We start from the raw sequence: 24,984 nt of genomic DNA, 5'->3' as shown, positions 1-24,984 counted from the left end.
GTGTATGCAAGTATCCTTGTATCCTTCCATAATTATATGCTGATGATGTTTTTCATGGGTGTTGTGGGGGTGGGGGGGGGCTGTACTTGTGTTCTGTTGTGTAATTGTATTGTGACAAGTTTGTTTTTGTATCGCCTCCAGCTACTTTGCAGCAAGCCAGGGAAGACCTTCAGAAGAAAGCTTTAAGTGCTTTTCACAGGTACTGCACCTGCACTTCCTGTGTTCTGTTTGGAGAGAGAATGAAACAAACTTCCAGATTGTCCCTTTTTTGTTTGTTCGTTTGTTTTTGTATGTCTTCATTCCTGGGCAAACAAACAATCCATATGCAAGGAGAACTTAATATTAGCAAACTAGCAATATACATGTCACAAAACAACGCATCACTGCATGTGCTATAGGGATGGAAACAACAAATTAATGGTGTTTGATACCCATGATCCCATCCCTGATAAACCAGGGTCGATCGAAATGAAAATTTCATTATCACGGTGAATATCCACATCGTATGCCAAAACAGTTTCAGAAGGAAGTTAAATCCAAATTCTCACAATACGATGAACGAAGGCTTTCTTCTTCATCTTCATCTTCGTCTTCGTCTTCGTCTTCGTCTTCTTCCAACATCATCTCAAAATTTCCCGACTTTGTTTGAGTCCATTTTTATGATACGAGTCATGTCAAACTGGATAAAGGTAACCATAGCTATCAGATCATATCCAACTAACCTCGTGTGTATTAAAAAAAATCCCTTTCAATCAGTGTAATTGAAGTAAATCTAATTTGAGCTACCATGTTTTTTTATTCGAATGGAAGTCTATTCTTAATCATGAAGGCTCGTGTCATGAGCCTTCATGGAATCGACAGAGCCTTGATTATCTTATTCTTCATTTTTCTTCAACGGTCACAATTACTTTCACGTTCTTGTGGGGTTGGCCGGGTGAATTTTTTGGCCCAAGCCTTTCACGAACCGACTGGCCAGGCCCTGACGTTCCACAAATTAATTATAGTCCATGGGCCAGAAGAGATGACGGTACCACATGTGGGAATGGGGATGGGGATGGGGGTGGGGGGGGTGGTATGACTGCACTAATTCCGTTCAATTTTCCCCTTTCCAGCGCATTACCTCTTTTGTGCATTAAATGCCACTGCATGCCCACTCCCTTTTGCACAGTTACCTATGGTCTGGTGTTTTTTTAACTTAAGAAAAGACTATTAAATAAATGTTGCATGCCCCAGAATATTTTTGAAATGAAACTAGACCCCAGATTATATCTATGTCCTGTATATGTATGTGTTTCATTTAACCACCAGACAGCATTGATCTCCATGTGTATTCTTAATCACAAGGAGAAGCTGATTCATGTTCAATATTTATTGGCAACAAAGGCAGGTGCATGACCTTTTTTTAATTTTTAATTTGTAATTGGCACAACTATAATTTCACATCATGATGATATAGACACAGTCAGTGATGTAATGATACAAGGGTGAGAAGCCCCGTTTTTAATTTGCTTGTTGCAGATATATGCAAGCTTGATTTCGGATCCCAACATTTTAGTAATCAAGTATGTCAAATAAGAATTATCATATTTAAGGATGCTTGAATGAAAATGGACACGAGTGAGACGAGCAATACGTTGCCATCAAAGCGACTGTGCATGATTTGCCTCATTCATTGCTGTGGCCAGGAAGCAGACTCAAAGCCAGTTTCCCCTCAAAGTTTTGACTCGTGGAGCACTTCGCTGAATGCAGCCCGAATAAGAAAATGTGCTCCAATTTTCATTCAGCACATTGTTAGACTTGACGAAAGACTTAACTGATGGAGAAATCCCACCAGTTTACTCTTGTCAAAAATGCCGCAATATCTTCACGATGAAGAGACTTCTTAATGCTGTCGGCACAAAACAGGAAAAGACGTGAGTGAGAAAATATTGCCAGTTCCAGGAAATCATCCAGGGAAGGATCAAGCTTGGCATCTAGAGTTTCTGAGGCAGAATGCATATTTTGTCAGAACGCCAACACGTTTCTTCACCTGCAGAAAACAAGAAAATCCATTGTACTATGCCAAGAGCTGCGAGCAGACAGCAGCATCATAAATGGACAGTAGATTGCCGACTATTGTCAGCAGAGACCTTGTAGCAGCAGAAGGACACTATCATCGGTTGTGCTATAGATCCTGCACAATGGAGGAAAAGCCTGCCAGCAGTGTGACACGTGATGCAGACCACAACGATGAAGCTCAGTACGAGACCGCTCTAAGTCATTCATACAATGAGATATTCCTGTTTTTCAGGAATGACCTTTTCACCAACTCCCGAGTGATAGCGATGGCCGATCTCACATTTAAATTGGTCAGATGGATGACATCTCTTTTCATTGAACTTGTGAAGAACTTCTTTAAGAAGCACCTCAACCAAAGGCTGAAAAGTGAGTTTGGTTTAGCCCGAGACAATGAGAAAGTCTTCGCCAATGAGAAAGGGAAACTACTTCTCTATCCTAACAAGTTGTCAATAACTGAACTAGCCAAGGCCAACCAGATGCTTAAAGTAGAGCTGCAGACCCTGAAATCTCTCACTGCAGAAGATGTTATAACAAAGGCAGCCCTTCAGGTGAGAGCAGATGTCAGAAAGCAATATTTTCCCCAGGCCTGGCCACTACTGATAGTGGAAGCAGAGGAGAGTGGACCCATCATCCCAATCTGTCACCATCTTTCTACAATATTTGCTTCCAGCTACCGAGGACAACAGCCAAGCATCCCAAAGTGTTCAATGGCTTGTATGCTCATTTGGTCATGACTTGATTTGTGCTATCACTCATGGCAAGACAAAGCCACCCAAACACATCATTCTGCCATTTGCATTCAAGTCTCTAACTGGGAATGTCGAGCTCATACTGACCCTCAACCATCTTCGCCACAGTGTATCCTACGCCCACCATCCTACTTCTAGATGGAAGAGATTGACACAGCCCTGTGTCTGCAGAAACTCTCAGTGCCAAAATATTAATTTATTTAGTTATTCATATGCAGCCTGTGGCTGCTTGGCTGCATCATTTTCTGGGTGCACGGCTGTGCCACTGATGCAATTCCCCTTTGTTACCAGGAAGCTGGTACTCATTTTGCCAACCTTGGAAGAAAGATGACAGGGGCTTGAACTCAAGACCCTTGGATCTCAAGCCAGCCACCTTAACTGTTAAGCCAACACCAAGCTTCTGTCAAAAGATGGTGTTGCCCTTCCAGCAAACACCCATCCTGGAGATTTCACTTGCCGAGCCTGGAACAACATTGACTGACTTGAGGAGACCAGCATTACTGAGAGGACATCCCACAGAGGCAACGTAATTGCTATCCAAGCCATGGCAGTTAATGTGCAGCCAGCTAAAACCTTGCCTCCTGTTGACAAGACAAAGAAGAGAAGCATCAGGTACTTCACCACTGATGCTGCCCACATACAAGGTTAGGAAAAGGGCGGGGCCATCGCAAACTGAGGGCATAGAGGTTGACTCTGCCTTTGTCCTGCCTGTGAGATTATGGCCTGAATATCAGAGGAAGAAGACCAATCAATCAGCAGCTGGACTGCTTCAATGTCCTGACTTGAGGTGGCATTACAGTCCTTGATCAGGACAACTATCTACCCACCATCAATGCTCCTGGAACACAAATGTTGACTGTCAAAGAAGTTCTGAATCACTCACTTGGGGTAATGCAATGCTTTGAGCTGTCCAACATCGAATGTGTAATGACCAGGCATTGTACGCAAAGGCTACCGGGATAATATGGAAACATTCTGAGAACTAAATGTCTCATGGGGTGGGTGCATTAAACAGCTGATGACCACTATTAAGCTACCTCTCAGCAATGGTTATCATACCAAAATATGTGCCATAGACTTAGACGAATTATAAAATCATAGTTAGACTTTAACTCATCAGTGGGATACAAAACGTAAACTGTTCAGCCTGGCAGAGGTATGCACTTCCACCGAGTGCCGTTGTACTATTCTTATGCTTTTCTCCTCTTATGCCGCCAACATAGTCCGTCAGTTTTACGCTGGAATTGACAACTACATTGATATACATCTCAGCAACAGAGTTTCTTTCATCGGATGGAATGACTGCAAAAGATGTGACAAAACCTGTCTTGTGACAAAACAAAAAAGGACAAAACCTGTCTTGTGGAGAAAATTGAAATGAGCTCCCCTTTCGCACTTTTGAACCAGTTGTTGATGATATAAAATATACAAATGGATTTGTGAGCTTTTCAAGAATTCCTAAATCATTGCAAATGTTTTTGACATTGCATTTTCTTCTCTTGAGCTAATGTTCCAATCAAGGTCATCAGTAATTAATGCCTTGCACTAAGAGTTGTGAACTTCTCAATTTTTAAATAATAAAATGTTTATGAATGAAACTTGGGACTCCTGTTTTTCAAAAAAAAAATCTTTTTTTTTCTACTGCTGTTTATCTTGGAACCTTTTGATGCAAATGCAATAAATATCTCAAGTCATTTGATGTTGCAATTCAACCAATGTATATGATCGTTATATATGAAGAAGTTAATTTCCCAAGTCACCTCTTATGTTTCAATTTCTCTTCGTTAAATAGGGCTCATACTTTGGCTCCAGAAGATTACAAGACATCTTTTTACCTTGCTCTTCAGCTTGCGATCTCACGACAGGTATGACATTTTATTAACAGGGTTACATTCCTCTTTTGGTGGTATTTCGCATTCAATGGTAGAAACAATTTGTGAGCGAAGATGCTGTCAGCAGTGGGGAATATAATAATTTAATTAAGGCCAATATGACAGTGGAGACAAAATCGAGTAAATAGCACGTGTATGTATAATTGTGACTTTTCTCCATGTGAATATTCAGGATTTCTCCATGCCAGATCACCGATTAATCTGATAGAAGCCCAAATCGGGCAAGGTTTAAGACCAAAACAGACCGCTTGCAAGTGACTCGTCACTTACATGTCACGTGGCAACTTTTCACGCGACATGGATGGAAGTGGTCGAAAAATTTTGATAAGATGTAACAAAACACCAGACACAAGCGGGAAGCTGGCGAGCATCACACTGCAGCCAGGATTATTCAGGGACCCTTTGGTTGCTGCATCGTCAAGTGCTGCCACTCAAAAGTTTCCACGTCCTGATATCGTTCAGTCTGGTGAGTTTTCCCTCTCAGTCTCCTTGTTGTGCTCTGACCGGAGAAACATTCTTTGTTGCCAAAGCGGCACACCACAAGGATTATACACTCGGCCCACTACTGACCTGACCAACTAATGTTAGCAGGACACCCAGTTTGGCATTCTTCCAAGGGACATTGCACTTTGTGATGTAACACCCTGCCTGGTGTGCCGATGACCTGACCCTAGGTACCCCTGCACACATGAAAAATTTGGTATGGATTGACCCAATCATACAGGTGGAAATTATAAATTGATTTCTCACCCTTGCAGGGTTTCAAACGAGTTGCGTGGTCCGTCGAAAAAGTAACGGGACTAACTTCACAGAAATTTTATTCCAAAAAATATATTGAAATCACAGCTTGTCCCCTTCAAAATAGTTTCCCTCCAGTCTCACACACTTGTCCATCCTCTTCTTCCACGCTTCGATGCACCCCCGGAAGGCTTCTTCTGGAATCCTCCGGAGCTCCGTCGTCACGGCCCTTTTGATCGGGTCCCCTTAATCACTGCCTTGAGCTTGGGGAATAGGAAAAAAAATCACAAGAGGCCAAGTCTGGTGAATACGGGGGTTGCTCCAGAGTTGGCACGTTCCTCTCTGCCAGAAACTGTCAGATGCTCAGGGCACTGTGAGCAGGGGCGTTGTCAGGGTGGAGCACCCAGGCTTTGTTCTCCCACAGATCCCTCCTCTTGTCCCGGACTGATCTCATGAGGCGCCGGAGGATCTCCTTGTACACATATTGATTCACTATTTTACCCTGTGATCGAAACTCGAAATGGACGATGCCCTTGATGTCAAAAATTGCGATGAGCATCACCTTGACCTTCGACTTCAACATCCTTGCTTTCGTTGGTCTTGGTGATGCCGGACTTTTCCACTGACGACTCTGCCGTTTGGTCTCAGGATCGTATTCGAATATCCGTGATTCATCGCCAGTAATGACTCTCCTGAGCAGGTCTGGATCATCCTCAAAGCGCTCGATAATGTCTTGATAGACAGTGACTCTTTGCTGTTTCTGGTCATTGGACAACAGCTTGGGGACCATCTTTGTGCACACCTTGCGCATTTCGAGAATTTCAGTGACGATGTTCCAGACAGTGTCCTTGTTGATGGAAAGTTCCTCAGCAATCATCCGCACCTTGAGTCGACGATCTGCGCGCACCTTCTGCTTCACACGCTCGATGTTGTCCGCCGTTCTGCTCATTGAAGGTCTTCTAGACCGTGGATCGTCTTCAACCTCCTCCCCCCTCTTTGTATTGAACCTCTTGTGCCATTCAAATGCAAATATACGTGACATCGTTTCTTCCCCGTAGACTTGCTGCTGCATTGCGAAGGATTCGGAAGGTGTTTTGCCAAGCTTGGCAAGAAACTTCAGATTTGCTCTCTGTTCACGACTCATAGCGCGACGACTCAGACGAGACAACGTGTAAAGCACGACCTGTAAAAAAAATCACACAATGAGCGCAGTCAACCATCACCAATAATATATATTGCTGGAATGTTGCAAAAGACTGACGCAAACCATTCATTCAAGTTGTGTAAGTGGAGCACACAGCAGGCTCAGTCCCGTTACTTTTTAGACGGACCTCGTACAAGTGGAGGCAGTCATAGGTTCAGTGAAGATTTGAAAAGAACCCTTGGAACGAAGGCTAAGAATGAAATTTCACAGTTTGGTTCATGAATCATGATCCTTGACCAAGAAATAGGAGGTGGAGATTTTGAGTTCTGGTAGAACTCCCTCGCACCTCCTGAAACCCACAAATGGTGATAACATCCAACGAGACCAGCATCTAAACAAAGTTGATAAGTACATCTACCTTAAGGTGCTGTCACACCTTGACGATTTAGCCAGGAATGGCAACGGATAAAAATGTATGTAAAACGTTGGCGTACGCTGAAATTTTGATGTTTTAAAAAAAAGTTTTGGTCGTATTCATAATGTGTTGGTCGTATGCATAACATATTAGTAACAGGCACAGAACGTTTCGTTATCTTATAGATAACTTATACCAACGAATGCTTCGCCTGTTGTCGGCGTTCACAACCTATGCCCAACGATAGTTTAACTTAGGCATAGCGCGCTGCACGTATCGCCGACGAACTCGTGGCATTACCTGTTAAAAACCTGCCGCACGCCGATTTAAATCGTAACCACCTGAAAATTGAAAGTGTCAACCACGCAGTCACACCTTGATGATTTAGCCAGCGTATGCCGACCTGTAAAAAAAATTTGCCGAACCAAGCTGGCACACGTCGAATATGTTATGGGTAAGTTGTGTATACGTTAAGAGCACGCTGAAAAACGATGAAGTGTGCTGTCATATTTCGTGGTACGTCTTGTACGTCGTGAAAATTCAAGCATGCTGAAAAATTTACGACGTACTCGCCGTATGGCTCACACATTCCGCTACGCAGGGAATAAGTTGTAGGCACGATATGCGATCGTTGACACACGTCGACACAAGTTCCTTGTAAGTTACTCAAAAGTCAAAACACGTTGAGGTAATGTTGAGCATACTCGAAACTTATTTTCTCCGTCAAGGCAAATTTTCTTTTTTTCTCCCTGGCTTCGTGAAGGCACGTGACGAAATATCTGAAGTTGTTGTTGTTTTTTTTATTATTTTGTTTTTTTTAGTCTATCACGAATTTTAAAATATATTGGGACATTTGCTTTTAAGTTTCGACGTCGACGTGACAATATCCTCAAACAGAAAATATTCACAGAGGAGGAACTAAGAATAAGACATGAGCAAACTGAAGAGGCAATCTGACGTGACGTCACGGCACGTGACGAAATATGGGAAGTTATTGTTGTTGTTTTTTTAAACCCTGCCAATACGCCATTATACGGTAGCTTTAAATTAGAAACACGTTCAGTAAGTTCTGTGGTCGTCCAGAAGACGTCAATCAAATACGTCTACATACGTCAATATGCGTTGGTGGTACGTTACACATAGGTTCAAAGTACGTTACTCATAGGTTAGAAATAAGTTTTGGGTACGCTAAGCATTACCTCGACGTGTTTCGACTTATGAGTAACTTACAAGTAATGTGCCTCTGTGTGTCAACTATCGCATAACGTGCCTCGATGTGTGTCAACTATCGTGTAACGTGCCTACAACACGTTACTCATAGGTTATAAATATAGTTTCGGGTACGCTAATCATTACCTCGACGTGTTTTGACTTATTAGTAACTTACAAGTAATGTGCCTCGACGTGTGTCAACTATCGTGTAACGTGCCTACAACACGTTACTCATAGGTTATAAATATAGTTTCGGGTACGCTAATCATTACCTCGACGTGTTTCGACTTATGAGTAACTTACAAGTGACGTGTGTCGACGTGTGTCAACGATCGCATAACGTGCCTACAACTTATGGCTAGCGTAGCGGAACGTGTGAGTCATACGCTGGCATACGTCGTAAAATTTCAAGCATGCTAAAATTTGAGGACAACCACAAAGTACAACGATGAAAGCCAGCGTACTACGACGTATGGCAGTGTTTTTCAGGTTGCTCTTAACGTATGCAGAACTGACCCATAACGTATTCGACGTGTGCCAGCGTTTTAGACAAATTTTTCATAAGTCAGCATACGCTGGCTAAATCGTCAAGGTGTGACAGCGCCTTTAGGGCCATCGTCGATAAACAAGGATGAGGGGAAGAAGATATTAGGAACAGAATTTGTAAAGCTATGGTATTCTTCATGAAACTCAATGAAATTTGAAGCTCAAGCATTTATACATTGAAAACCAAATTAAAACTGTTTAACTCACTTGTCAAATCAGTAGTTTACATGGATGTGAGGGTTGGAAGATAAACAAAGGGGACAATCGGAAACTTGACATATTTATGTTCAAATGTCGTAGGATGTTGAAAATCAGATGGCCGTACCTCCTATCAAATGAAGAAATACTCAAAAGAACCAAAGTGATGATAACTGTATGACAGCATTGTCATTGAAGCCTGAAGGAAAGTGGGATGTCCAAGAACAACCTGGAGAAGAACAGTGGGAAAAGAAAGAAAAGAGATAGGATGGAGATCCTGGGATGAAGCCAGGCCAATAGTCAGAAACGGGGCAGACTGGAGAGTACGCACTGCAGCCTTATGGGCCACTTGACCTGAAGAGGATAAGTGAGATGATTATATGCTGCAGGTGACAGACGGCAAAAGTTTTTGAGTTGCCCTCCAATAAATGATTTTTCCAGTGAAAAAACTTGCCTTAAATTGTTCAGAAAATACCCCACATCATGTCGGGGAAACTGGGGTGCAGAAACATCCACTCGAGCAGCTATTGTTGGTCAATGATATTAAGTGTCACCACATTTACCTTATATCATTGGCCAAGAATGGCTGTATGAGGGGAAATCCTTGCGTACTCTATGTCCCAATGCACCCCATTTCTGGGAACCTTAAAGTTTGTAAAACTTGATTACAACGTGATTGAGGAATAGTCAATGCCTTTTGGGCCATCGTATTGGGCACTTACAGATATATGTCAGCACTTAAGCTGACTGCGGGAGATGTTAATAATGTATTACTTTCTTTGGAAACAATATTGGAACATGTATCAAGCTTATTTTCACATGATTATCAATTGTGAATGGCTCTGGGACAAGCAGTCACATATATGCCTCTTGTATAAAAGTGAATACGTTTCTCTTTGAAGCTTTTATATCAGACCATGTGGAGCAAAGTAATCAAGATTGCCAACCATTGGATGGTCATGGCTCGTATGATGTAAAACTGCTCATTAGCAATTGCTTGTCAATTCTGATTATCAAGTTTTGTTTTCTATCAAAGATTTCAATTTCCTTAACATTGAGCTGCATGTGCAGCACGTGTGCACTTGATGAGATGAATTGTTCTGTGAACTTTGGATATTGATAAATAAATGATTTGGTCAAGGCAGCATTTGTGTTATCTATCCCTAGATCCCAGAGGCATTGAACTGCACACGGCAATCCCTGCAGTTACAAGGTGATAACATGGATTCCCTGCACCTCCTTGCACTGCTCCTTTCAGCCCAAAAACACCACCAAGATGCCCTCAACATTCTGGACATGGCACTTGGGGAGTATCCAGAGAGCTTCAGGTGACACTTATCCCATTTCACAAAGTAATCTTGGTCCAGTCACTTAATGGCTGTTAAGGCACGTTTACCATGCCATTGAAAAATATACACAGAGATTCTAACCTCAGGTCACATGGTCTGGCAGCCATGTTGGATTTTGCCTTAAACCTTTAAAAAAAAATCTTTTTCCCCAGAACAGCTGGACAGATCGAGAGGAAACTTCACATACATGTGCCACAAGCTTTGAGGATAACAGGGTGTTCACAAATATGATGTGGTTAGATAGGTCACATGGTTTGGCAGCCATATTGGATTGAAAAATGAACTTTATCCAATCAACGCCAAACTTCACACACATGATCCATTACCCAATCATAGGTGGAATATAAATGTGATGTCACAGGTCACATGGTTCAGCAGCCATATTAGTTTGAAAAACGATCCTTTAAAAAAACCTTCTCCAAAACTGCTTCATGAATCGATGTGAACCATATTACATTATATGGATCAAACGTAGTGGATCATAACTGTAAAGGTTCGCATCGATCGCTACAGCGGTTTTAGAGATATAATTTTTTTTATATCTTCCTTGAAACCAATGTGGCTGCCAAACCACATCACTGATGCAATTATTTCTTATTAACTAGTATGCAGCAAGGGTATTGGATCATAACTGCAAATTCTCGCATCGATAGGTTTATTGGTTTCAGAGGTATAATTTATTAATATCATCCTTGAAACGAATATGGCTGCCATACCACATGCATTGATAGCATCCATCATATTCCTAAGGTATCGGCAAGGTAGGTTAAGTGGTTTCAGAGAAATTTTTTTTTTTACTTTAATGGGCTCAGCTTGGGGAATATTGGTTGAAAATTTCAACATCGTTGGTCATATGGCCTCACAGCCACATTGGGGGGGGGGGGGGAGGGGGAATAATAACCTTATATGATGAATGCAAAATTTTAAAGATGTGATTGGCTACCCATTCTGAATTTGATTTCAGAAAGAGGATGCTGTGGGTCAGGTTTCACCTCGTTAGACTTCGGGCGGGGGGGGGGGGTCCAGGTACACCCCATGGACCCATGGTACGATCATTTATCCGGCAATTTTTTTATTTCTTTATTTGTATTTTCGAGGCTCGTGTGAGAGCTAACACACAGAACTTATGACAAGGAAGGAGGCAAGAGGGGTGGGAGAGCGAAGCACAAAATAGTGGGGAACAGAGACAATTGGTAATCTGTGGAAGGGAGAGGGATGGGGTGGCATACATGGGGTAAACAAGATGGTACTACAGGAACTTTCAGGAAGGAAAACGGAATTTTGAAGGAGGTGGGTTTGGGGGTGGATTAACGGGGGTAGAAATGATCATGGTTTTGGATAGGGGAAGATATGAAATGGTGGTGAACAGCTGTTTTGAAGACCTGGAGGGAGGAGTAGGATTGAAGTGTGTGGGAGTTTGTTCCAGAGGTGGGGAAAAAATAGGAATGAAGGAGTGAAGGTGAGCAATGATTCTTGATTTTGGCAGTTTCACCAGAAGGGGATTTTTGGTGGACCTTGTTGAACGACCTCTGGAATTATCGGGGGGACAGAGCACAGACAGAGCACGGGGGCAAGGCCGCAGAGGAGACGGTAGAAGACAGAAAGACCACCAACGTGCCTGTGGTGATGGTGAGAGACCCAATGACTCAGCTTCATCGCAGGAGATGCCTATGATCCGAAAAGCCTTGGTTTCCACAGCGTGAAGTTGAGCTCGGTGTGAGGCAGGAGCACCACCCCAGAGGGGAAAACAGTACTCCATCAGACTGCAGATGAAAGCTTTGTAAGTGGTTAGTAGCTCAGGTGTGCCAAGGAAGGACTTTGCACGACCTAAGATGCCCAGTCGGCGACTGGCTTTGGAGGCCAGCTTGCAGATGTGGCTTTCCCAGAATAGATCATGGCAGATAGTGAGGCCCAAAAGCTTGAATGAAAGAACTTCTTCAAGGGGATTGTTGAGAATGTAGATGGAGGGGTTTCCAGACAGTCCTTTCAGAGAGACGTAGTGAGAGTGTGAGTTTTGTCAGGATTGAAAGATATGTTCCAAGTGTTTGACCACCTTGTGATTTTATCCAGGTCTACAGAGAGTGAAGCGGCTGCGGCTGCTGCCGATCAGTGGGATGAGAGATGGTACGGCAGAGGGTGGAGTCATCGGCAAAGAGATGAAGAGGATTTTCCAGTCTGAGAGATCATTTATGAAAACCAGAAAAAGCACAGGGCCAAGAACACTCCCTTGAGGAACTCCAGCCCTTGGATAGGAAGAGGAGATGAGATAGAGAGCCTTTAAGAGCCATGTGTTGACTGTGACGGGAGAAGAAGTCCACGAGCCATGAGTGGAGATTGCTTTGTATACCTTAAGGAGAGAGTTTATTGAGCAGTGCGGGATGCCAGTGGATGATAAATGTTGCTTCTGGGACACATTCAAATGAATGGGAAAAAAGGGAAAAACGATTTGACCCAAGCCCCAAAAGCTCAAAATGGGAGACTCACTTCCTCCCCACCTATCCCCTTCCCTCCCATACAAGCAAATGAAAGATTGAGCCTCGCTGATTAAAGCACTTCTTCCCCCCAACATAATCACATTTACAAGCCCCAAAAGCCCGAAGCAAAAACTGCGACGCATTTCCTTGATGAGACACACCCGAAAAAACCCATTGTGTCCACATTTTCCATTATGTCATCAACTCGTACTATTTATTGCCAATCGCGAGCTTTGACATGTTTCATTCAGAGAATGGAGTATTCAGAGGAGTACTCTGACCTTGCAGATCAATCTTTTTCACAAGGAGAGGTGAGATCCTGAAACAAATTCATTATTTTTATTTGTTGTTTTATACAGAATTAAATCACGATACGACAAATAATTATTGTATTTTTTTTTTCTGACAGGTTGTCCCCAATAACAACATCGTTGATAACTGATATTGAAAATGAAGCCAACGAATATCATGAAGAATGGCAGAATATGAATGAAATCCTTATATATCTTCAATCATTTCGAAGAGAATTAAATGGCATCATGTCTTGGTTGATGGAAGACCTTTCACACACCCTGACGTTGGATAGATGTCAAAAGAAAGGTGAGTAATTATCTATCTCTCTCTGTCTCTCTGTCTCTCTGTCTCTCTGTCTCTCTGTCTCTCTGTCTCCCTGTCTCTCTGTCTCTCTTGGTGTTAATTAACCTCCGCCATCGAAGATCGGAGGTTACTGTTTTCACCCCTTTCTGTTTGTTTGTTTGTTTGTTTGTGAACAGTATTACGGTAAAACTCCTTGACGGATTTTGACGAAACTTGGTGGGGGGATTAGGTATGGTCCAAGGATCCATGCCATTTGATTTTGGACTTGGTCCAAAATCCAATATGGCTGCTATGGCAGCCATTTTGAAAAAATATTTGAATTTTTTTTTTTGCATTTCTACATGTTTTAAGCGATTTCCAACCCCCCCCCCCCCCAAAAAAAAAATTGTTAGAGAAAAAAAAAAATTTGCAACTTTTTTTTTTCAACAAAATTTCCATTTTTTTTTTTTGCATTTCTACATGTTATAAGTGATTTCCAACAAAAAACATGCCAAAATTATAATTGCGCCTGATTTTGGGACTTCAGGTGGATATACCCACATAAAATCTATTTCTGTCTAAAGGAATCTAGTTATGACGAATGAATTGAGTATGTAAAAATTAAAAGTAAAAGGGAAAGTTGCAAGCTATAACTCTGTGAGCACTGTTGACGTCAAATTGAATGAATAGGATATCAGGTTCACTTGAGTGTAGTGACTTAGCAGTATTGGCGGCAGAGGTTTTGCACTCTACCGAGTGCTCCCCCTCTAGTTTTTGTCTGTTTTGAACCATGGAGTGTTGACTAATTTTCAATTTTTTTTTATTTTTATTTTTCACTTTAAACGCCTGTCTGGATGAATCTGGCACAAAACTCAATCTTCTGGAGGTAAATGTTTTATTTATTATTTTATTAATATCATTACATAATCATCTTTATGTACCCTTATGATTCTTCCCTCTTTGTTTTGAACAGAATATGGGATTCAAGTTTCAAAATTGCAAGATATCCAAAGCAGACTGCTGGGAAAGAACGTTCTTTTTCACAATTGAATATTTACCCAAAGAAAAATGTTTAATGTTTTCAATGTTATTTAATGATATAAGCTTTGCTAACAATTATTTCATTCTTAATTACAAGAAAATAATAAAGGAGGTGTAAAGGGGAGGGAGGGGTGGGGTTGGGGGGGAAGGCTAGGGTTAGGGGGTAGGTGCGCTCCCCAAACGACCCACCACTCCCCCTCATCCCACCCCCTCCCCTCCCCGTGTGTGTGTGTGTGTGTGTGTGTGTGTGTGTGTGTGTGTGTGTGTGTGTGTGTGTGTGTGTGTGTGTGGGGAAGGGTGGGGGGTGGCATGAGGGGGTGTGGTGGGTCAAAGGTGGGGGCGCACAGGGGGATGAGGGGGTGGGAAGGGCTTGTGTGGAAGGGGCTTGTGTGGGTGGGGCTTTTGTGGGTGGAGTTTGTGTGGGAGGGGCTTGTGTGGGAGGGGCTTGTGTGGGAGGGGCTTGTGTGGGTGGGGCTTGTGTGGGTGGGGCTTGTGTGGGTGGGGCTTGTGTGGGTGGGGCTTGGGTGGAGCTTGTGTGGATGGGTGGAGCAATTTTTTAAATTAAATAAACATGTGTGTGGGGAACTAATTACTAATTAACTAATCACTAATGTGAATATGATGAATGTGGTTTTTGTGGGTGGAGCTTGTGTGGGGTGGGGTTTATGTGTGTGGAGCTTGTGTGGGCGGGGATTGTGTGGGTGGGGTTTGTGTGGGTGCAGTTAAAAAAGGAGCGGATAAAAAAAAAACATTTTCAATTTATCTTTGTCTTTTGTAATTCCTGTGAATAAAATGAACCTAAAATCTATTCCCCCTTTAAATCATATGCCTTTTAAGTCCAAGGAACTGTATCTATCACATCAACGATTTTAAAAAGCTCATTTGTCCACCACTTTGTATAACCTTTTTCAAAATGAGATTTCCACCTATATATTCTTACTATATCACCAACTTTGAACTTAAGCTTTTTGACATTAATCTCTTTTTCATATTCTAATTTTGTAAATGTTTCTGATGGTTTAGTATTCATTGAAGTGTGAATTATCTTATATACTTATATTATCTACAATATCCTGAATAAAAGATGACCATTGTTGAGAACCGAGTTGAGTGAATTTTTTTTATATAGTCTCTCTTTTAAATGTAGATTGAAGCGCTCAATAAGAACCGCTTTTCCTTCATTGAAGGTACTGTATAATGTAATGCTGTTATTTTTTAGAAAATTCATGAAGGTCTTGTTATAAAACTCTCCATCCTCATCAGTCCACAATTTTTTAGGTTTTCTCTTACTTTTATTAAATATTTGTTGAAAGGCTCACATAAGAGTATTACCTGTTTTGTTTTTTGAAGGGACAACCCACGCATATCTACTCCTCAAATCAATAACGGTTAAAGCATACTTGTACCCCTTATCATTATTGAGTTCAATCAAATCAGCGGACCAGATATAATCAACTTCCTTGGAATAAACCTTCCTTCTCTGAAACTTTGTGATTATTGGTTTATGTAATTCATCAGCTAAATTGTTCTTTGGTCTTAATGACATCATTAGAGCCTATAAGTTTTTTGAATTTCCAAGCCCAAGTTTCAATTTAGTACTGATCATCTTCTTCATGATGAACCTATCAACTTTTTCTCTCAAGGTTGGATTTTGTATTAGAGACAAATTATACAACATTTCTCTATCGGACTCATGTTTTTCTTCCAACATTGTGCTATTCCAATAATCAATATCGTGCCTCATGCACACTTCATCAACCCTATTGATGGGTTTACTCCATGGTTTAGGATTGTCTGCCTCATCTAATCTTTTATCCAAGTTCGTTCCTGGACCACCGAAAGAATACCCTGGTAGATGCAATTCCCCTGGTATTCCAACAGTTGTAAATTTACTTCCTCATAAAAACTTTTGTATATCTCGTCCATGTTCATGTTTTGGGAATTGACTCTTTTTTGAGCCACACACCAAATATGTACCTTTTTGGATAACCCTATTATTTTTACTTTTAAAATATGAGATATTTTTAGAATTAGTTTTCTTTTTACATTTGAGACAATAACTCATTTATTTATGAGAAAATTCCTGCAGAGTGCGAAAACCTTTTTTTAGTTTCCAACATGCACATTTGAATCTTAATTTTTAAAACATAAAGATTCCTCAGAAATGTCTTTACTCTCTCCTCCATTTATTTACGAAAAAAATGGAAAACTTTAATTAAAGTCACTCACACCAACATCATCAATAATATAATCTTTATCTCCACTTTCTTGTTTTTATCTTCTCCCTGAAAACGATGTTAATAGTCTTGACGAAAATATTTCTAATAGACTTGTCAATTCTTTGTTTTCCTCCTTGGTGCGTTGAGATTTATTTATTTTCTGTACTACCACCAATCTTTTTTAAATCTCACTGGTTTCCATATTTTTTATATTTATTTATTCTCTCTCTTTCCTCCCTCTCCCTCTCCTCCTTCACTCTCTTCTCCCTCTCCTCCTTATCTTTCTCTTCCTTCTCTCTCTTCTCTCTTTCCTCCTTCTCTCTCTTCTCTCTCTTCTCTCTTTCCTCCTTCTCTCTCTTCTCCTTTTCCTCCTTTGTCTCAGTTTCTTCAACTCCTTCCTCATCCCATACTATCCTTGAATCACTTTCACCCCATAGAATATCATACATATATTCATCTGGATTCTGCGATACTCTTGAATCTACAAATTTTTTTCTCATAATAGGAAACCAATAAGATTTGTTGATGATTTCCAAAAGAGTTTTATATTTCATCACCTTAAGAAGTTCATTTTTATATAATATTTTAATCAAATCTCTATTTGTGGGCTTTTTAACATCAGTATTGTCCGTGTCCATGTTCCAATTCATAAGGAATGTAAAATCGAACACCCTTTTCTTGAAGGTATCCTTGAATGCAAAAATTGTAATTTTCTTGAAGTCTTCTTGTTGTCATTTATGTATCAGAAATATATGACAGATTAATATTATGACACGAAACACCCCCGCCCCCCTCATCTTCCCATAGTGAAATCATTTTGTATTTCCTTACTTTTTATATGTAATCCTGTTTTTTTCTGTTTTTGTGAGAAAACCAGGGTAAAACCATTATTAAATTTACCCTTATTAAATTATTTTATTTGTTGTTTACTAATCGTGCTTCCACAAAGCTCATTCTCAGCACCAAGTGGATAATATTCTTCCTTACGAGATTGATTTAATTGTTCCAGGTATTCAAGGTTATTTTTAAATGACCAATTATACCCTAAATCATTCATATCATACCCACATTGTTCTATTCTCATACAAACGATACGCCCTTCTTTATAAAAATTTATATGAATTAGAACTGTGAATTCTGTATGACCTGAAGATAAAATCAACACTTCTGTATCTTTGGAATACCCAGCCATTTTATTTAAGGATATATATATATATATATATATATATATATATATATATATATATATATATATATATATATATATATATATTGTGATAAATCACTTAATCTCACCAAGTCATTCGAATCAGTTGGGCTTGGATAATTTTTTAATTTATAAGCATTTTTCATATTAATATTTTTTGTTATACTATATTTCTGTCATTTAGCCTGTGCCTTTGTGTAATAATTTGATAAATCGATATCCAGTTCTTGGGATACACCAAAGATAGAATCATCTTTACCAACAGAAGTCATTTATATTAGATTAAAAATAATGTCACTATTTTTTTGTTGAGTTGAAATAACACATATAGACATAATTGACCACAACACTTGGAATTTAATTATTGGACTTGAAATGTTTGATAAACACCATTCTGTAAGAATTTTATGACTTCAACAGGTGGTGGAAGACCAAACTATCAAAATAATATTCGTCTTGACTATTGGTTCACGGAAAAAATTTAGTGACCACTATATTCGTTATTATCTTGCCAAAACGAAGTTTTTGCAAGATATGTTAGTCAGCTTGTATGTTTTTTTTTTTTTGTTTGTCTGTAATCACGTATAAAAAATTCTGCAGAGCACAGTTATCATTGGAAATTTTTGTAACTTCGCATATCAGAGGCCTATAGAGGTCCCTTTCAGTGCACAAAATTTTGAAGGTCAAGGTCACTTTGTCGCAAATCAAGGGAGTCGACAAAACCCTTATTTTTTGAGTAATTTTGATCGGATCATCTTCAAACTTCATGGGAATATAGTTCATGGTCTGGTGCTCAGCTGATTAATTTTTGGTGGCGATCGGCCTTGACCTTCATGGTTAGCGCCTAAGGTCAAACATATTTGACCCCAAGGTCAAATTTTCAAGTTTTGGAACCATATCGTGTAGTACCTCAAATTGAACACCTCGATGAGTGCTTTCTAGATATGTCAAGCTTGAGACATTATGACGTCATTTGGTGACGTTATGAGGTAAAAGCATATTTTTCATGGTTACTCTGTAGAACGATTTTCATCGGAATCTCTCGTAGGCAGATATTCCTCAAGGAGTCGCTCCTGGTGGATAGCAGCTCTGTTCACCTCAGTGTGACCTTAAAGAAGTCACACGTAGTCACCTTTTGGCAAGATACGGGTCACCCTGCGGGTGACATTGGTTTATTGTTTTGTGTCTGTCTGACTGTCTGTCTGTCTGTCTGTCCCGAGCATAGCTCCGTGGGTTTTGATCCGATCCTGATAAAATTTTGGTGGGAGGTTTATATCATGATCTCGTTGTGTTTTCCTGAGAATGGGCATGGTGCGCCAAAATATGGGCGGAGCCACGCCCAAAAAACGTGTTTTTCAAGGGTAGCCGATTTCAATTTGCATCTTCTCCTCGGGATTTTGTCGAATCTGACAGGGGTTTCGTTATTTGGTTCGCCCAATGGCACCTGCAGAACCCCACGGAGCTCAATTTTTCATTTTCGTCCCAAAGTCAAGGTCACAAGGTCACGAACTTATAAAATTGCGAATTGTGTTTTTAGGGGGGTATCCAATTTCAATTTGCATATTCTCCTTGGGGGTTTGTCGAATCTGGCAGGGAGTTCGGTATTTGGCTATCCTAATGGCACCTGCATAGCCCCACAGAGCTCGATTTTTCATTTTCGTCCCAAGGTCAAGGTGACAAGGTCACGAACTTAGAAAATTGCGAATTTTAACATAAAAATCCATCTTCTTCAAGGTGTTTGTCGAATCTGGCAGGGGTTTCAGTATTTGATAAGCCCAATGGCACTTGCATAGCCCCACGGAGCTCGATTTTTCATTTTCGTCCAAAGGTCAAGGTCATGAACTTAGAAAATTTAGAATTTTGACATAAAAATCATACGACCACCCAAACTTTGAGAGCTGGGATGACAATATTTTTTTATGCATAATCTTGAGGTCATTCCCCACCTAAAGTCTTAAAACCATTTTTCTCTATCTCGAACACCTTGCCCGTAGTGCCCCCTTCAAGTTTGTTTTTACGCTGATTTCATCAAAGTATGGATAATCCGAGGAGTGCGAAATGCCATATAGCCTATATGACATTACATTGTTCCTGGAATGTTCCAGAGGAGGTTTTGCACCAAAGGTCATAATCCTTGACCTTTGACCTTTAAAGTTCACAAAGGTCAAATTTTCAAAGTTGTGGGAATCAAACCGGGTTTTCGACCTTATTCGACGAACTAACTCCAATAAGCTATAGCACGTATCCTGTTTCCTTATTTTAATGTCCACAACATTGTTTTGTGATCTTTAAAGGTTATGCAAAGGTCAAATTTTGAAAGTTGTTGAACGAAACCGGGTTTCGACATTTTGCAGCTAATAACCTGTCACTCATACCATATCATGTTGATCATTTTTATAACTTGGTCAAATGTTATCACATTGTCTCATCCTGGACTTCTGAAACAATCTACATCATCAAATACCGCTCGTGAACCATCGTCGTCTTCACACTTGTTAAAAATACAAACCCAATGAGAACCGTTCCCATTATGATCTTCTACGTTCATAATAATATTCTTTGTATGTTTTGACATGTTTGTTAATTCATCTCTCATACAAATAACCACATTATGTATTTTTAATTTCTTACAATATTTGACAAGTTCTAAATTTCATGTCTATTCTTTCCAAATTCTTTAAACCACTCATCAATGCTCATTTATTTATTAGAAAGATATAATCCATTACCTTTTCGTTAATTTTACACCTGCTTGTGCGATTGAAGAAAGCACATCTCCATCTAACAATCTTGCTTTATCAGGCAGACTTTCAAGTTTTTCAGCAAAATCTACAATCACACCACTTCCACTAATTTGTTTCTCCAAATCTTTACGTCTTTCCAATTATTTTTGAGCCCGGAGTTGAGCCTTCCTTTCGTTGGCAGTTTTCACCGCTGCTGAAATACCACCCGTCAATGCTCAAGCCGCACTTAAACCAGCAAATAAAGGAATTAGAAATGGGAGAAATCCTCCACTCGTCTCTTATTGAATATTTCTTCAACATTGGTTTTGACATTTTAAATTTAAGTGAGCCAGTATCATTCAAGATTTTCACCTGTTCTCTTGTGAGCAAAACATCAATTCTTACTGCTCCTTTTCTCTGAATTGTATTAACGTTAATCGTACAAGGCTTTTGATTTTGAACACAAGATGAGAGTTTATGAAGATTGATTTGATTAACATATACCCCATTTGGTACTTTACCACTCATTTATTTAACAAAAAAATTATGTGAGACTAATCATAACACCATTATCTGTATTAATCTGTAATTCTGTTTCTTCCAAAAGCAAACGATATATATATATATCAACTTCTTCACTCTCTCCTCTTTCAATGCATAGGGAAGTATCCACTCGATTAGACTTTATTGTTTCCTTTTTCAGCATTCACGTCAAACACATAGATTGTATACAAACTTTGAAATGATGTCATATCCAAAATAGGTTCTTTATTTCCATTGCTTTCACACACCTTTTGGAAAGACTTGTATGCTTCAGCATAATCATTTTTTCCCAATTAATTTCCAATCCATCTCGTGGATAAAATGTTCCATCGAGAGAAACACGAAGTTGTTTCACCTTAGCATTATCACTCGATGCATTATTCTTATCAGTAGCAGTATCACCATCTGGTTAAAAAAATGATCCACAGATATCGTGGCTTTCCTTCCTGAACACCCAAATTCCACGTGTAAGTGGTTTGGTTCAGTTTAACGTGTTGACATCTTCTTTTGAGGTATGATACATTGAGTGACTTCTTTGAATTAAGTCTTCTATTCAACATCTCTTCTGTTTTAAGATTAGGAGTATATTCACTTATAAACCAACTCATTTCATCAATTACAAATTTATTCTGATCACCAAAAGCATTACCAACACCAAAAAGTAATCTATTTTCATTATCATTCCTTTGTTGTTGAAATCTAATTTTAAGACCATACAAAACTTTATCATGATCACAAAATCCAAATATATCTTTAAGAGAAACTGCCACAATAAAAGTATTACCTGTTTTTGAATAATCATTATACATTCCTTTCCTTTGAGTATATCCAGGGTCTGTGTTTGTTCCCGTTGACATATCGGGAATAAAACCTTTGACAGCCCCCTTTCCCATTTTATCACTGAATGAATATAGTGTAAATTTCATCATTTCATATGCAGGAGAGACATAATCAACCGCTTCAACTTCTTGTGTTCCAATGTACAAACGAACACTATCAAAATTTTCCAGAAGAAATAATTTACGAGTGTAGCGTTTGTGTTATTCCCAGCCTTAGTGAATTTAAATTTACACAACAAGAAACTTTCGGATAGATTCAAATAAGTTTATTGATTATTTATTTCAAAAACTTTTTGTTCCATTTGCATTCCAGTCTGTTCCAGTTATTGCATTTACCTTGAAGTAATCTTCTTTTTTAGTGGAGTTTGAGATGACAATGGGATCATCCAAATCATAGATACTATAAATTGCTTCCATACTTGTATTTATTTACGAAAAAAAGATGTTAAAACTTGAAACCCTGACCCAAGTATTTGAATTATTTTATGTCGTTCTTGGGGAGGCAACTGAGTTTTACCTTTCTTAATTTCTTTTATTGCTTGTAATTTATGAGATTCCTTTTGGGCATCTTTTATACTCTTTATAGCACCCGATACATTTCCCACAGCAGAAGCAGTTGAACCAATTAGGTCTTTATGTTTAAGAATAGTTGAACCTATACCCATTGGAGTATCAATTATCCCATCTCCTCTAACTTGATGTGCGACACCTCTTTGTCTTTTAGATTTATAGTATTCTCTACCAAGATACATACCTTCACCCTTGTACAGGGTGCCCCACAGAAAACCAGGAAATTTGGTTCAGTTTATTTAAAACAAAACGAAAGCAAACTTAGATGGAGTGTAAAACAAAGATACACTTTCTTTTCAAACAAAACAAAAGCAAACGTTTGATGTCGTGTTCAAAGTGCTTTCCGTGGGCCACTGAAAATTAATATGTTAGTTAATTGATATGGTAAAATACGGCAAAATAAATCTCAAAATCTCAAATTTCCTGGTTTTCTGTAGGGTACCCTGTAGTATGGGGAAAGGAACATCCCATCCCCTGTAATTATTTTATATTTTCCCAACTTGTGTTTCCTCACAATTACCATCGTATTTATTTATTGGAAAACTTCACGTAGGTGAATTCTGATGGATATAATTTCTCCATTAAAAGAAATCATGTGATTATCTTGGTTGGTTATCCTAAAATTTACTCTGTACATGGTTTTTTTCCTGACACAGGTAGATAAACCAGATTTTTGGGTTCCATATTGAATTTATAACCAATTGGGGTTGAGTATGCGCTGTATGAAAATATTGTATTTGTTCTTATTCCATCATTATAAGCACCATCAATCAAATCACGATGAATTCATACCGAATTTATTTCTGAGGATATTTGAATGACATTATCACTGTAAAACGTCCAATTAGTTTCAATCTTTTTTGAGGAGAAACCCAATAACTCTCAAAATGAATTATCAATTGTGAAATCAACCTTGTAGTTATTTTTTTAAGTTTAATCGTTGATTTTGAAGTATGTTTTTGAATATCTATAACAATATTTTTGGTTTATCACCCTGTTCTTTCATAAGACGAACAATTTCGGAAGATATTTGAGAAATCTCATGTTCCGGGTGAAACTGTTATCGTTTTGTATCCACTTCCTGGATTATAACTAAACTTGTCATTTTTCTCGGTTATATTAAATATGGTATTATAAGTTTCCATGGACAATAAAGACGACTCTTATTCTTTTGTTGTGTCAAGTTGTAGTGGGTATGGGAATGAAGATATGTGGTTGCTTGTTGTGAAATTACAACTAAGGATTGTGCTTCTCAACTTATTTAATATGAGATAAAATGTCTTTGTATTGGCATTTATTAATTATTTTCATGTTCATCAACTGGTCCAAAATGGCTGATGCTTCATTAAAACAATTGTTATTTCCAGCCTTCTTACTACCGAACAACAATAACAGTCTATTAACTAATTGTGATGGGTCATTTGGAAGAAAACTAACACCTGAACCAAGGATACTTAAAGCCTGAATAATGTGTTTCTCCTTCTCATTCTTCCTACTTTTAACAGAAAGACTAACCCTATAATTAAGAGAGTCCAGCAGATCAATATAGACTCTATCATCATTATTTTCCATGTCCAATGGTTGATCAAAATACTTTGATTCATCCCTCACAGTTGAACCTTGTCTTCCATCTTTTGTGAGAAGAAACATTAATCTGCAGGTTAATTTAGAAGGGGGGTTAGCAGAACTCAAGAACCTTAATTCATCATTAAATATCAATACCTTTTCTTGAACAAGATTAAATATTGCTGGTTGTTCTGTTGGAATGAGTCCTGCTTTGGTTTTTGAATCCGCTGAATATTCATTGTTTTGAAGAGCATTCACAATATAATCAGGGGGTTGATTAATCTCTTCCAGTTGTTGAAATAATCCTTCATCATCAAAAGCTCCTGGATGCCCTAATTCTTCCTCCATCATTTGACTGAAATCTTTCAACATTTGAAGTTTTTTCAGAGTATATTCTAATGTGGGAATTGTGGAAACATCTATAATTTTTTCTTGGGAAGTTTTTAAAAGTGGTTTAAAAAATTTCTCTTGTTTTCTTTCAAATGCTTCTTCACCCATTAGTTTCTGTCTGCATTTCTTCTTTATGTCTTCCTGTTGTTTTACAACTTTTGAAACCAACTCTTGATGTTCCTTAAATCTTCTTGCTCTTTCTTTCGCATCCATTTATTAATTGGAAAATATCATTTAATGAATTGTAAAGATCAACAGGGAAATTTTCCTTTTCTTCATCATGAAAGTAGATGTGTTCAAATAAATCATTTTCTTTATTAACATTAATACGAGTTGTAATTTCTTCTTCACTAATACTTGTATCTCTACTTTTCATACGTTTGCGTTGAGTTTCTTCATCAAGATCAAAACCGAAAGATAAAATCTTAACCCCGCTCAGATGTTTAATAATTTGTCTCCTTCCTTCTGGATTAGTTTCTAATATCCCAAGGCAGCTTTAACTCACTCTTACAATGTGAATATTTTGTTGTACCAA

At 39.0% G+C, this 24,984-nt stretch overlaps 1 protein-coding gene across 2 annotated transcripts in view; it reads left to right on the top strand.

Annotated features, from left to right (window-relative positions):
- The window catches only part of LOC147029063 (tetratricopeptide repeat protein 7B-like), a 251,547-nt gene that overhangs the window by 159,995 nt on the left and 66,568 nt on the right, over positions 1-24,984 (top strand). The window contains exons 13-18 of one of the 2 annotated variants that reach the window (XM_085879990.1): positions 142-199; positions 4,600-4,672; positions 10,120-10,280; positions 13,027-13,086; positions 13,185-13,375; positions 14,325-14,529. In XM_085879990.1, the coding sequence (XP_085736116.1) occupies positions 142-199; positions 4,600-4,672; positions 10,120-10,280; positions 13,027-13,086; positions 13,185-13,375; positions 14,325-14,401 (620 nt within the window). In that variant the 3' untranslated portion in view covers positions 14,402-14,529. Of the gene's footprint in view, positions 1-141; positions 200-4,599; positions 4,673-10,119; positions 10,281-13,026; positions 13,087-13,184; positions 13,376-14,324; positions 14,530-24,984 lie in introns of those variants that run through there. The other variant, XM_085879989.1, reaches the window with a different exon arrangement.

The sequence above is a fragment of the Eptatretus burgeri genome, chromosome 4 (genome assembly GCF_056783735.1).
Source record: "Eptatretus burgeri isolate ZD-2024b chromosome 4, Ebu_testis_v1, whole genome shotgun sequence".
Classification (NCBI taxonomy): Eukaryota; Metazoa; Chordata; class Myxini; order Myxiniformes; family Myxinidae; genus Eptatretus; species Eptatretus burgeri.
Note: the sequence above shows the minus strand (reverse complement) of the source record. Positions and strands in the feature narration are given on the sequence as shown.